Source organism: Mustela lutreola, chromosome 7 (genome assembly GCF_030435805.1).
Source record: "Mustela lutreola isolate mMusLut2 chromosome 7, mMusLut2.pri, whole genome shotgun sequence".
NCBI classification, from domain to species: domain Eukaryota; kingdom Metazoa; phylum Chordata; class Mammalia; order Carnivora; family Mustelidae; genus Mustela; species Mustela lutreola.
Genome location: NC_081296.1, coordinates 7,964,644 through 7,978,755, shown reverse-complemented (window position 1 = coordinate 7,978,755; position 14,112 = coordinate 7,964,644). Strand labels below are relative to the sequence as shown.

Genomic DNA, 14,112 nt, shown 5'->3' with positions numbered 1-14,112 from the left:
CGGTCTGGGCCACAACTGACCACACTGGGCTGGGAGCACCGGGAGCACCGGGAGCACCAGGAGCACCGCGAGCACCGCGAGGGCAGGGGCCGGACACTGGTGACTACTTAAAATGTTTCCCATCTGTCACTTTCCTTCGATCCCCTCCTCTTCTACGTTATTCCTTCGGTTAAAAAAGGGGTGAGCGTATGTATATCCTTACACCACACTTGCTGCAAAAAGGATCCGAGATAGCTACAAATATGTATTTATAAATATGCCACATACGTACTACAATATTCAGAACACTGACGGGAGAAAAAGAGAATTGAGAAATTGGAGAAAGACATATTTAAATCAAGCAAAGAAACACTCAAAGCCTTTTGCTTGAGAACTCCGGCCTAGACCACGGTCAGATGCGCTCACGCCACCCGCGCATGCGCACCAGCGGGCGACTCGGCGGGCTTCACCTCTCCCCCGAGCGTTCTGTGGAAGTGAGAACACATTCCAGAAGAGAACCTGCAGGCTCAGTCGTTATCTCCACCCTCCCTGACAGTGGTCACAAAGTACACAAGGACTACAAGTCAGGGTCTCTCGTGGACCAAATGTGCTGTGTCCCTGGGGGCCAAAGAGGGGAGAAACCGTTCTGTCTGTGGGTCCTACACCTCCTCCCCTAGGGCCTCTCTTACGGGTGTGTGTGTGTGTGTGTGTGTGTGTGTCCCTGGGGCTGACCCACCTAGTGGTGCAGGGTGGAATTGGCCCAGGGTGGAACTGGTGCCCTTTCAACCTCAGCAGTGGCATCTCAGAGAAGTGACTCTGGACGCTCAGTTTCCTCCCTGGAAGACGGGGGTTAAAAAGAAACGAAAATTCAGTAGTTTTGAGGACTAAATGACACATCCGTTGCCCAGCACAGTGCCTGGCCTGGGTAGGTGCTCAGCAAACGTGCGTGCCCTCCCCCCACTTCCTGGTTTCTCAAGAAGCCAGCTCTGCCATCACTGCCAGGAATTCGGCTCTGCAGTAACACTCACCCCGCCTTCCTGCACCTTCCTCTACCCGTGAGCAGCGTGCAGGGAGAACCCCGGCTCTGCTGGCACACTGCTTCTCCGTCCTCTCCCACAAAACCTGGCTCGGTTCTGTGTCCCCAAAGCCCTGAGCACAGAGCTGGTGGCCCAGCAGTGCCTGTCCCTGACCCCTGGGGCCCCAGCCCCCTGATGAACGAAATTGTCCGGGGAGTTCGCAATCTCCTTCTCCTTATTCCTACTTAACAGCATAGGATCTGGGGTATGCCGTGCCTGAGAATTTTCCTAACTACGAGCTCTTTATCTTGGGTGTCATTTGCTGAGTTTGAAACTCCATAAATAGAAGATCCTATGAAATTTCCTCTTTAAGTTCTAATGGCAGGTCACCAGGTCAACGGAAATAAAAATTAGTCACACACCTGTCTGTTTTAGCTAGACTAACTCTCTAACTTGGTTCAAAGTCAGGTGTTGCTCTGACCTGGCTGCTTTCTGAAGAACTGAGCAGGCCTTGCAACAGGGCTGAATTACAGCTTGTTTATGTTCCTCTCCTTCACTCAACTCAACTCTATCTGTGTTTTCATCAAGTAAATACCCACGATGATCTTACCAGCTTTTAGCTGTGGAGATGTTTCTAGTTTCCAACTCACTTATTTTTATCGCCTCCATTCATCAGATAAAATGAAGGCTTTGAGGCCAAAGGGGAACCATGGGGAAGATAAATCCCGAAAACCTTTCAAACATTTTAAAACTCATACTCCCCCCCGCCTCCCCCCAAGACAATGAGAAAGGATATTTGTCGTCCTGGCTTGTCCCCGGACCTTCGGTGGAGAGGGTGGAAGCGGGTCCTGGCTGGCCTCTCCACCAGCCCGTGGTGGCGGGTCCCACGCACGCTATCAGCCTGGTGAAGGGCGGGCTGCAGAGAGAAGGGACAGGAGTCGGCCGGGGACTGACATTGCCATTCACCATCAAGAACAGCAACAGGTAACAACAGCAGACAGAAAGACTGGTTTCAGCTTTCTACAAGTGTTTACAACTAGGCCTCGAGTCAAGGCAAATCAGATCACGTAGCACGTGGGGCTGTTTCCATAAGGTTACAGAGCAATTGAGAACAGTCTTCAGTGTGTTAAGGTGAAAGCTGAAAGAATGGTAATATTAAAATTTTAATATTAATGGTAATATTAAAACCTGAGGCAGGACCATGGGTTCATACATCACACCCCAGACAACTCAGGAGTACCCTTGAAATGTACTCATCTAAGCCGGAGAAAGGCTGGATACGAGAACAAGAATGGGATACCTACAGACCGTGGACTATCTGTCCTGCACAGAGGCTTTTTGAAATTTTGAATCAACAATGTTTAAAAATTCAGGGTTGAGGCTTCCAGTGAAAAACCCGAACCCTTTGCCCACACCAATCCCACAGCCCCGGAAATCGAGAGCGGCTGCTCTCTGTAGGTGGGACCCCCATTCTCGTACTTTTAATGCTTACACCAGACCACTGGGTTGACCTACTGTATCAGACATCTGAGTCTGTAGTCCCTGAGTTAAGCAAAGAGAGAAGAAATACTACCTCAATACAAGTTGAAAATATGCAACTCATTCCCCAACATGGCACAGGTGAAACACAAACAGATTCAGGGTAAATCCGTGCTCAATAAATCCAAAGTCCTTAGTTAAGGAAGGCTTGGGATACATTCGTAACATTTTTGAGCCTGGCATCATAAAAGGCAATTTTTTGGATGTCAAAGACCAAATGCCAAGCGGGCCCATTATATCGCGCATGTGACAAGCGTGTAATTTGTACATGCTATTCTGCAAGAGCCATGTTTGTGAAACAGCTAAAAACAGATTTTCTTTTATGTAAATGGAATTATGTAAATAGTGAGGTTACTCTGAAAGGAATCATACGATAGAATATGGTTTTCTAAGGGAGCTGCTTTTAGCTAAGAATGGGTCATTAATTTTTTGTTGTTGTTGTTAAACATACGGATTTTCTCACGCTGGATTTGGGGATGACTCCTCTCTCTCTTCAGTGGGCTAATCAAATGTCTGGGCTAATGGAATCTAACGGTTCTACTCTATTTTTACAACCCAAATCTGTTAACTCTTAAAGAGATCTAGGTGAGCAACAACTTTTTTTCACGGAGTGAAACAGCCATTGTGATGGGTAAGCAGGGCGTTAGTCTCGGGCGATCTGCATACCCCTCCAGGGACTGACAGGCTGAAATCCCTTTGTGAATCAGGAGGAGACATGCCCACACTTTTTCAGAGCCTGTTTACACAGGAGACATAAGGGACAGATGACTTTGTTCCAGGATGAAAGGAAAGATTCTCCGGAAATGCAGCCGATGTTCACAACGGTGAAGTTACATGTACCTGAAGACACAGCATTTTCACTGAGGGCTCTCAGAGCACAAACGCTACCACACTGGGCTCTCAGAGGCCGGCCTACAGAGGTGGGCTGAGAGTCTCCAGAAGCAGTTCCGAAAAAGCAGAAAGTTCTTAGAACATCTTAGAGACTTCCTACGACACGCATATGCACTATTGACACTTGGGCCTCTTTTGCATTCGTCCCTATGGGCCCAAATCCTGTAACTGCTACTTGGACTTGGCTGGGGGCTGGGGGGAATGGCCTTGGCTACCATTTTAATTTTCTCCTCTTCCTTACCGTGGCACTACTGCAACTCTCTATCCCTGTGGCAGCTGATCTCCCTCCAAACGATATTGGGCGATTTAGCCTTTTCGGCTCACAGGGACCAGCCTTGTTCATGAAACGAGCTCAAGCTGGTGTTCAGTCACGGAAGCTGGGGACCAAAGTGGACTTGGAGCAAGGACGCCCGTGAAACACTATGGTGTGATGCTTGCTGAGGGCTAAGACTCTGTTATTGGAAAATGTATTTCTGGGGTGCCTGGGTGGCCCCGGGGGTTAAGCCTTCAACTCATGGTTGCTGTACTCAGTGGGGAGTCGGCTGGGGACTCTTCTCTCCCCCTCCCCGTGCTCGCGCTCACTTTCTTTCTCTCTCAAATAAGTAAAATCTTTAAAAAATGTATTTCTTAGATCAACTTTAATACAAAAGAGAAACAGAGCCCTGACACACTGAAGGCCAAGTACATCATGCTTTCTGTTCCTTTTCAAGTTTTATTCAGCTTGTACGAGGCTCAGACCCACAGAGCACATCTATTTTTGTGGTCTGTAATCTGTACTCAACAGTATTTTGTAAACAGTTTTCCGTATACTCGGTGACCCTTACAGTTCCTAATTCAGCAGGTGCACAGTGCTCTACTTCCAATGTTCCGGAGGCCCTCCATGTTGCAGTTCAAAGGCCATGTGGAGTCAAACCATTCCAGCCCAGAACCTTTCCTTACTGGCAAGTCACTTCACCTTATCTGTAAAGTGGAAATGATGCTGCCGATAACTTCCCACGGGCTTGTGGAGAAAACGAAATTAGATCATGCACTTGAAAGTTGCCTTATCCCAGGGATCCTGGGCGTTGCCAGCTGAAGCATCCCCTCCCCCGCCCTCATTCACACCCCCCAGTGTGGCTGTCTGTGGACCTAGAACCTTCAGGAAGGTACTGAAGGTGAAATGAGGTAATGAGGCTCTCATCTAACAGCTCTGAGGTCCTTACGAGCAGAGGAAGAGGCAAGGGGAGCACGTCGCACAGGAAAGGCCGTGTGAGGACAGGAAGAGGGGCCTCACCAGAAACCACCTCTGCTGACGCCTTGATCTTGGACATCCAGCATCCAGAACGGTGAGAAAATAAATCTCTGTTGTTTAGGCCACCCAGTCTGTGGTACTACTGTCAGGGCAGCCCAAGGCGACTAAGCAGACGACACATGCCTAGGGGGGTGGACACGGAGAAGCATCTTGTCAAAGGTGAGGCCACCCTGAGTCCCTTTCGGGATGGCAAGAGCAGCACCACAGTTAGGGGCTCACCCAGTATTCTGAGCCTCCCCGAGGATCCCCAAGGGACCCAGATCTTCGTTAGGTACCCATGCCGGGTCGCCTCTGAGAGCTGCCACCTGGAGATGAAGAGAATGTCAGCAGGGCCCTGTGATTGGCCTTGGCCAAGGGCTCATGAGGAGATATGATACACATTTGTCCAAACAGAAACTCTCACACTTTTTTCCTCCTGCTGTGAGAATTCCATGACTCGCTCAGCCTCAGCTCTGCAGGGGGAGCAGCAGCATGGAGGAAAGCCACAGCCGTCACCAGCAGCAGATAGGAGTTAGGGAAAAAAAAAAAAAAAAAGAAAGAAAAAGTTTGCTCAAAGTTCCAGAGTTTCAGGAATGGTTGGTCCACAGCGGCGCCGACTAATACGGCAGTGACAGCGGAGAGAGGCCGTGGTGAGCCGGAGAGTCCTGCTTTTGTTGAAGAGCCCCAAGAGGGGTGCCAAGTCCAAAGGGCCTACAGACTGGCTCCGGCATGTTTTGAGGATGGCCTCAGGCGCAAACTCTGCCCGATGCCATCCTGTTTCGGAACACGGGAGCAGACACCAAATGAAGAAGAGAAGGCTTCCGTGCCTCCATCTACAGAAGTTCCTCTCCCTTGAGTCGGGGCGCCACGGCTGGACCGCACGCGGGGAGACCACGCACATGCTTAGGGCAGCAGCAGGGCAGGGGCGACACAGAGGAGGCAGGACTGATTTGAGAGGACGCCCCATGACATTCCAAGTGGCACTGTGGGAAAAATCAGAATTGAGCTGGATTTCCTTTCCTTTCTGTTTGTCCTGGGATGGGGCACTGGTTTTTACTCTGAAATACAGGCGCAGACGGGAGGTCCAGCAATCTCTGCGGGGCCCGGGCGAGCACGAGTATTCACACGCGCCCCGGGCGCACGGAGCAGATGGGAACGGCGCACCGCGGAGGGGCCCGTGTCAGCAGCCTGACGATGGGGCGTGACACCGGGACGCTCACCCGGGACCCTCACCGGCGAAGGGGCGAGCTGCCAAACTCAGCTTCACATTGTGATCTAAGTGCCAGGGGCTGAGTGTGGGAAGAAAGGACAGCGTGGTCACCCGAGGCAGGGGAAAGTGCCCAACTCTGAGAGAAGGCTGACGGAGGATGGCGCGCAGCCCACAGACCTCAACAGTGAGGGGCAATGAGCGGGGCTCAGGTGGGGGGCAGGGGTCAGAGTGACTCCTGAGTTGGCAAGTAGACGGCCACAGCCAGTTCTTAACTAGTTTCTGTGGGTGGCTTTGTGGGGAAGGAGGCAGGTCTCGAACGGTTCAAGGTGCTGCTGAGAACTGGCTGTCCAAGTGCACACGGCCCTGCTCTCGGGTTCCCCAACTGTTTCTTTGAAGGTGTCTCTGCGTGGATGGGAACTGGTTCAGGTTGTGCAGGGATCAGGATGGCTGCTGGGGGAGGCGGAGGCATGAAGGGGCCAGGACTGATGGAGAATGCTTTCTGAGATGAAACAGGACGTAGGAACCTTCCAGATGAGCAGAGTTGTGCATTTCCGGGGAAAAGTCGAGAGCCAACGGCAGAGAGGACCGAGTGCTCCAAGCAGCCCCCCAGGGGACCCAGATCTCATTTAAGCATCTTCGCGTGTGTGGGCACCGTCTGCTGCCCTCCTCACACCCCCACAGAGAGCAGCGGCCCAGCACGAATGTTTGAAAAGCTGCGCTGACTTTCCTTACCTTTCCTAGAGGGAAAAGTACCTCCTCAGATTAGCACTGCTGATCTATGCCCTGTATTGGAGTTAACGTTCAGCAGATGTATTACATTGTTGGCGTATCAGGTTGTGGTTTATTAGAAACCCCAGATCCTTCCATGTGACTACTAAGCCCTTGTTACAAAATGAGCTCAAGAGTGGGAAATGAGCTTGAGAGTGGGAGAGCTGTTTATTGTCACCTCCAGAGGAAGATCATTATTAAAAGTATCCTACAGTATATTCTACATATGCATATCCTGTTTATGCTATAGCATGTGTTTTTTTTTTTTTTTTTTTTACAAAGATTTTATTTACTTGAGAGGCGCTTGGGTGGCTCAGTGGGTTACGGCTTTGCCTTCAGCTCAGGTCATGATCTCAGGGTCCTGGGATCAAGTCCTGCATCAGGCTCTCTGCTCAGCAGGGAGCCTGCTTCCCTCTCTCTCTGCCTGCCTCTCTGCTTACTTGTGATCTCTGTCAAATAAATAAAACCTTTTAAAAAAAATAAAGATTTTATTTACTTGAGAGAGACCATGAGCGGGATAAGGGGCAGAGGGAGAAGCAGACTCCCTGCTCAGCAGGGAGCCCAGTGTGGGCCTTGATCCCAGGACTCAGGGATCAAGACCTGAGCTGAAGGTAGACGGTTAAATGACTAAGCCGCCCAGGTGCCTGGCTATAATATATTCTTTACCCGTGAAGGACCAAGTAGCACTTTTTTCTTGCCACAAAGATCAATTCTAGCTTATGATGGCATTTCTATACAATGTTATTAAAAGAAAGAGAACTGGGCTACCTGGGTGGCTCAGTCGCTTTTGGCTCAGGTCATGGCCCCGGAGTCTTGGTATTAAGCCCAGCATTGGGCTCCCTGGTCAGTGGGGAGTCTGCTTCTTCCTCTTCCTGCTGCTCCCCCCTGCTGTGTGCTCTCTCTCTCTCTCTCAAATATACAGAATCTTGTTTTTAAAAAGGGGGGGAAAAGTCCCCCAACGAGAGCACTCAGAAGGGAGCCCCTCAGGTCCCCATCACATCTTACCTGAACCTAATAAATGGCCCCCCTGAGCCACAGGATGAGCAAGAGGAGGGAAAGGGGCTGCTGGACCATTAGGGTGAGCTTCACAAGTGACAACAAAGGGACTACTGCCCACTGCCCACACCGGCCCCCCAATCTCCATGCTTTCCTCTGGGATCCAGAATGGGGAGGGACTTTTCTCAGGATGACACAGCCGGTAGCAACAGGAAACTTGAACCGTGGACCCTGGGCCTCATGCAGTGTTGGCCTCACCTTGCCGTTTTGCCTCCTTATCTAAGGAGCCTACATAAAATCAGATACTTTTGAGATTGTGAGTGATTTTTGCTGGCACCCCACAGACAGAAAGTAAAAGTGAGAAATTTTCCCGAAGAAATTACGTTCTAGTAAATCTACTAGAGAGTTCAGGTTTGAGGGAAGGACACCAGCCCTGCTGGGATCTCAGACTGTCCTGCGGCATAAACGGCACACCTACCCCTTGCTGGTGGACCCCAGGGCCATCTGCGGCAGGTGTCGAACCTCGTATTTTATTAAAGGTGAGCTGACAAGTCCGAAGGCCATTTACTGTCTACCCCAGGCTTCCTCCCAGGGAATTAAGATGCTTCCTCAATCATTCTAAATTGCTCTGTGTGCTGGAGCTCGCATCTGTGTCCCCCCCCCCCCCCCCCCGCTCCCCAGCATGGTGGGTTGGGACAGCTGACGGGCTGAAGTTTAAGGTGGAGAGGGCAAGCTCACACGCGGCCTCGAGGCCACACTTACACTCTTGCGCTCCGCAGGACCTCCGGCCTGCCCGTGATGGCGTTCTGCTTTAGTTCCCTGCTTCAGCTCTTGGAAGGTTATAAAAGACTGGCCACAGGGACTGAATGGACTGCTTGCGGGGAAGAGTGTGGGAAGTAAGGCAGGTTCCTTGAGCTTTAACGCAGACTCTAGTTAATGGAAGCTGCTACCGGCCCGCTCTTTGTCAAAGGGCAAGTCTAACAAAGGGACAACTGTGCCCCTCTTGGGAACCCAGCCAGGGATCATTCCGGCCACAGCCTGTATCTCCTTTGGTTCTCATGATGCAGAGAGGGAGTCATGAGGACCTGCCCACAACAGAAAAGAGCTATTAACTCACTGCCTTGGGGTTACACAGGCTATTTTATTTCTACCTTATAAACTGTGCAGAAGAAAAAGGATTTCATAGCTGGATTAGAGACTCTGTTATACCACCATCAAAAGAAAAAGATTAAAAAAAAAAAAAAAAAAAAAAAAAAACCTAACTCCTTTACAACTCTCCAGGGCCAGACCAGCCTTTGGCCTACTCCTCCTCCCTCCCTGCGGGCCGCAGGCTCTTCCTTTGCCATCTGTGGGTCAGGACGGGCCGGGGCTGGCGCTCACACACCTGCCGCAGGGCAAGGTCTTGGCTCTGCCAGACTGTAAAGCTCCTAACTCCTGGGAACCAGGGGAGGCTTCTCTCTCAGCTGCGCGCCAGTGGGCACTGTCTGTGGGCCAGTCTTACTCCAGCCTGGCAGGGGAATTTGGCCCTCAAAGCCCCTGGATCACCACAGGGACGTTCTGGGTTTTGTTTGTGGATTTTTTAACCTGGAGACTCTGCCTTTTTGACCAAATGAATTTGGGATGCGATCTCCAAAGGACCAAATGAGCCCTACCGTGAAGGTGCAAAGAAGTTACATAGAACAGAGCAGGCCGGGGGCGTGGGGGCGAGGGAAGGGGTGGCTGGCACCCCACTTTCCGCTGGAGACCTGTCCTGTTACCACATCTGGGGCCCTTATGTTCCCCCTTCCTCCTCCTTATTGTAAACGAAAACTAAAAGGGAAGTAAAGTTAATGAGATAAACTAAGATAAAAGATTACTCTAAAAAATGAAAGACATAAAAATTTGTTTTTTATGGCAGCGAAAGTCCAAACACACACATACACACAAAGAAAGCAATCAAAATGACCTCAGAGGGCCAGGAGAAATAATCTGTCAAAACAAGAAATAACAGCAAAGTGGGGAGCCTGGGTGGTTCAGTCAGTGAAGCCTCTGCCTTCGGCTCAGGTCATGATCTCAGGGTCCTGGGATCGAGCCCCACATCGGGCTCCCTGCTCAGCAGGAAGCCTGCTTCTCTGTCTCCCTCTGCCTGCCTCTCTCCCTGCTCCTGTTCACACTCTCTATCAAATAAATAAACAAGATCTTAAAGAGAGAGAGAGAGAGGAAGAAAGAACCAACGAACAGCAAAGCATAAAACACACCCAGAGTGCAGGGCCCAGGGTTCACACTGGGGGCTCCCATTCAGGGAGAGGCAGGTGGGTCAGCATCTTGGGCCGGGCTGCACCATTTCTTACCTGGAGAGGTGGGGATGGCACCCACGGGTGCAGTGGGCTAGAAGCCGTGAGACCCGTCGTCCTGCGCCCAGCACCTTCCCTCTCCAGCACAGCACGTTCTCATACATGTTTGCCCTATTATTACGTTTCCAAATAACCAGGCTCCAAAGCAGAGTGTGTGCCTCTCAGAGGGGCGTACAAGAGGGTATGGGGTGTAGAGAAGACACAAGAAGCTCTGTTTCCGCTCAGTTTTTTCTCTTCTTTTTCTAAGATTCTATTTATTTATCTGACAGAGAACGCGAGAGCACAAGCAGGGGGAGGGGCACAGGCAGAGGCAGAAGCAGAGCCCCCACTGAGCAGGGAGCCAGACACAGGGTTCGACCCTGGGGACACAGGGTTCAAATCCCAGGACCCCAGGATCGTGACCTGAGCCAAAGGCAGCTGCTTAACAGGCTGAGCCACCCAGGCGCCCCTCCACTCCGCTTTCTACTTCTTGTGCACACGATGTAACAGCAGAGTGTAAATGTATGTAATTTATAAACAGAGATATGCTGAGTGGGGATACAAAACTCTATTTTCCTGCTAGGGTGCATTATCAGAAAGTTTAAGTGACCAAATGTTGGTAATTAATGAAACTGGTGACAGCCATATGCGAGTTTGTTATTCTCTTCCTTCTTCTTTTGTGGCTGGCTAAAATTTTCCATAATAAAATGATGACTTTCCCTTCCAGCCCCTCTGGGATAAGCGTGGGCATGGCAAGGCTAGTGCAGACCCCCAGCCTCTACGGGCCTCGTACTATCTTTCCAGGAAATGCCCCACGAAGGGAGAAGTCTGAGGCTGCCCATTCCCACCCCGTCCTCCTGCCTGGTGTGGTGTGTTTGGCGGAGAGGGAGGCCTTCTGCTGAACGCAGTCTGACCTTGAACTCTGATGCTGTGACCGTGACCCAAGAGATTAGTTCTGGGTAAACTGGGTCTGCCCAGTTATTTCCCCAGGAGAAGCTGATTTGCCTCTTAGAATGATGACAGTGATATGAGGGACTGTGGAAGCCAAGGATTGTTTTTTGCGAGCTACAGCCGGAGCAGTAAGAGGGCGAAGGAGCCGGCCCGGAGGCAGGCTATACGGGACAGCAGCTGGCTGGTAGACTGAGGCCACAGGTGTCCTCAGACGCCAGAAGGGTCAGGTGGGTTGTTCAGATCAGGCAGGAAAGGGGCTCAGCGCCTGAGCCCAGCTGCATCCTGGCACGGGCTTCTTCCTGCAGAGCTACTGGAGGTAAGAAACACCCCCCACCGCTGCCGACCACCCTTCTCCTTCTCCCTCTGGCTGCACTCCCCATCACGCTGCCTACACCACTGTGATGGGACTTGGTAAGACAAGTCACTGAGTCCAGAAGAAATCTGTAATTTGGAATTAAAAAAAAAAAAAACAAAAAAAACCAAGGGGGGATTAAGAAAACAAAACTGACAAAATGTTGAAAATTACTGGGGGACGGCGGGTGGGGCGGGGAGTGGGTGAAGGTGGTCCAAAGGTACAAACTTCCAGGTTAAGGTAAATAAACTCTGGGAAGGTCATGGACACCATACCATGGTGGCAGTAGTTAACTCTACTGTACATCGGAAAGTTGCTGAAGAGTAGATATAAAAGTTCTCATCACACACAAAAACATAGAGCTTTGAAGTGACAGATGTTAACTAAACTTACTGTGATGACCATTTCACAACATAAACATACAGCAAATCATTATGCTGTACACCTTGAACTAAAGTAATTTATATGTCAACTGTATCTCAACAAAACTGGAAAAAATATTGAAACTGGTGATGAGTATGGGGGGGGCGTTCATTATTCTATTCCTTACTTTTGGGTACATTTTACATTTCCAAATATAAAGTTTAATTTTTTAAAAAGATTTATTTATTGGGGACGCCTGGGTGGCTCAGTTGGTTAAGCAGCTGCCTTCGGCTCAGGTCATGATCCCAGCGTCCTGGGATCGAGTCCCACATCGGGCTCCTTGCTTGGCAGGGAGCCTGCTTCTCCCTCTGCCTCTGCCTGCCATTCTGTCTGCCTGTGCTCAGTCTCTCTCCCTCTCTCTCTCTGATAAATAAATAAAATCTTTAAAAAAAAAAAAAAAAGATTTATTTATTTATGTGTGTGAGAGAGAGAGTGGGTGCAAGCATAGCAGCATGTGGGGGGTGGCCAAAGGGAGATGGAGAATCTCCAGCAGACCCCCACTGAGCACAGAGCGAGGGGCGGGGAACTCGATGTCACAAATCCCGAGATCATGACGTGAGCCGAAATCATGAGTTGGACATTTAGGACACCTGGGTGGCCCAGTTGGTTAAGGTCAGGCTCAGGTCTGGCTTAGGTCATGATCCCAGAGTCCCAGGACTGGGTCCCGCATTGGGCTCCCAGCTCTGCGGGGAGTCTGCTTCTCCCTCTGACCTTCTCCTCTCTCCCTCTCAAATAAATAAAATTAAAAAAAAAAAAAAAAAAAAAAGAGTTGGACATTTAACCGACTGAGCCACGCAGGTGCCCCCAAAAGTTAACTTTTTAAAAATTAAAATTGTGGCACTGTAATAAATGAAGGGTGCCCTTTTAAGCTTTACCCCCAATAACTTCCAAAGACACATGAAAGGGGAGGTTTTCTACCACAGAGCCAGCAGAAATTATGACTAAAATACTTTTTTTTTTACATGACTTTAAAAGACAAAATCAGGGGCGCCTGGGTGGCTCAGTGGGTTAAAGCCTGTGCCTTCAGCTCAGGTCATGAACCCAGGGTCCTGGGATGGAGCCCCGAATCGGGCTCTCTGCTTAGCGGGGAGCCTGCTTCCTCTTCTCTCTGCCTGCTTCTCTACCTACTTGTGATCTGTCAAATAAATAAATAAATAAAATCTTTAAAAGACAAAATCAGTGTATAATTTCTCAAAGGAGTTAGAAAAGTATCATGAGAAAATGTTTTTGGGGGGAATTAAATAATCTGGTCTATTTAGTTAGCTACAACAGCACATGGCAATTCTAAGTAAAGCACACCGAGTTTAAAAAAAAAAAAATACATCCTGTTTTCGTTTTCAAAGAGCCTAGGGTACTTTTCCTCATGTGGGTACCTGCTCAGGGAGGCACTCGCAGTCACGCGAGTGAGGAAGGCCCATGCAGGTCGGCCGTGGCCGCCACACCATCCGCAACCGGGGCCCTGCAGCCCCCCCCAGCAGCCGCAGGAGCCAGACCACCACTTTCCCAGGCCGGCCGCTCCTCCCTCGTCCAGCCGTGCATCTGGCATGTTCTCCCTCACGTGGGGCTGGGACATGTCCCTGGGGGGATCTCTTGAGGGACTGTGCCCGGATGAGAAGTTTCTAAAGATTCATCCTCTTCTCCAGAAGGACGCAAGCTGCCTCAGTGGAAGGCTGTGCTGGTGGGACCAAGTTCTTCACTGAATTTGAGTTAAAACTGCGAGTCTGGGCATTAGCTGGGCCTTCCTCTTCCCAACCAAATAAAAAAAAATGGGCAGAACTCACAAAAGGAAGCCCTTTTTTTTCTTATCCGCAAGAACCGACCTCTGCCTACAGACGGGGAGGGGAAAACGGACAGGAGCGGCTTGCCCTGCGTCGGATGGGCTACTGAGCTCACGCCTGGGGCAGCACCTGACAAGTGTCAGTTCTCAGCGGTCGGCCTGGTCTGTCCCTTACAAGGGCGGGGGGGCCTTTCTCCAGCTCTGGCCTGCGGCCGGAGGGATGAGCCAGGCTGACCCTGCCTAGGGAGGCTCAGGTAGCCTCACTTCTGGGAAGGGGGGAGGAGGCGGGGGCCAGGCGGATGTCCTATTCTGAGCCCAGGGCCCAGCTCCAGGGAGCCTGGGGAGCTACTGAGTGGCCAGGAATGAAGGTCATAAAGCTAATGATTTGGTCCTGTGTTGTCCCCACCAGTGTAACCCAGAGAAGAAAACGGTCACAACCAGCTTCCTCAGCTGTCGGAAGAGTGAGAGTGCAGCTGGCTCCGATTAGGCACTAACACAGCCCTAACATCAACTACTCCTCAGTACCTGGTACCCTAAAAAGTGGAAAACTAGCACTAGTGAACTTGGTTAAGTCTGTGGGATTTCAATACTTTGCAGTGATGTTCCACGGTGGGGTAGTGATCGTGCG

General features: G+C 50.6%; 1 protein-coding gene across 2 annotated transcripts in view; it reads right to left on the bottom strand.

Annotated features, from left to right (window-relative positions):
• The window catches only part of CRTC3 (CREB regulated transcription coactivator 3), a 97,677-nt gene that overhangs the window by 37,761 nt on the left and 45,804 nt on the right, over positions 1–14,112 (bottom strand). For both annotated transcript variants that reach the window (XM_059179948.1, XM_059179947.1), the window contains exon 3: positions 1,792–1,911. In XM_059179948.1, coding sequence (XP_059035931.1) covers positions 1,792–1,911 — 120 coding nt within the window. The remainder of the gene's footprint in view (positions 1–1,791; positions 1,912–14,112) is intronic.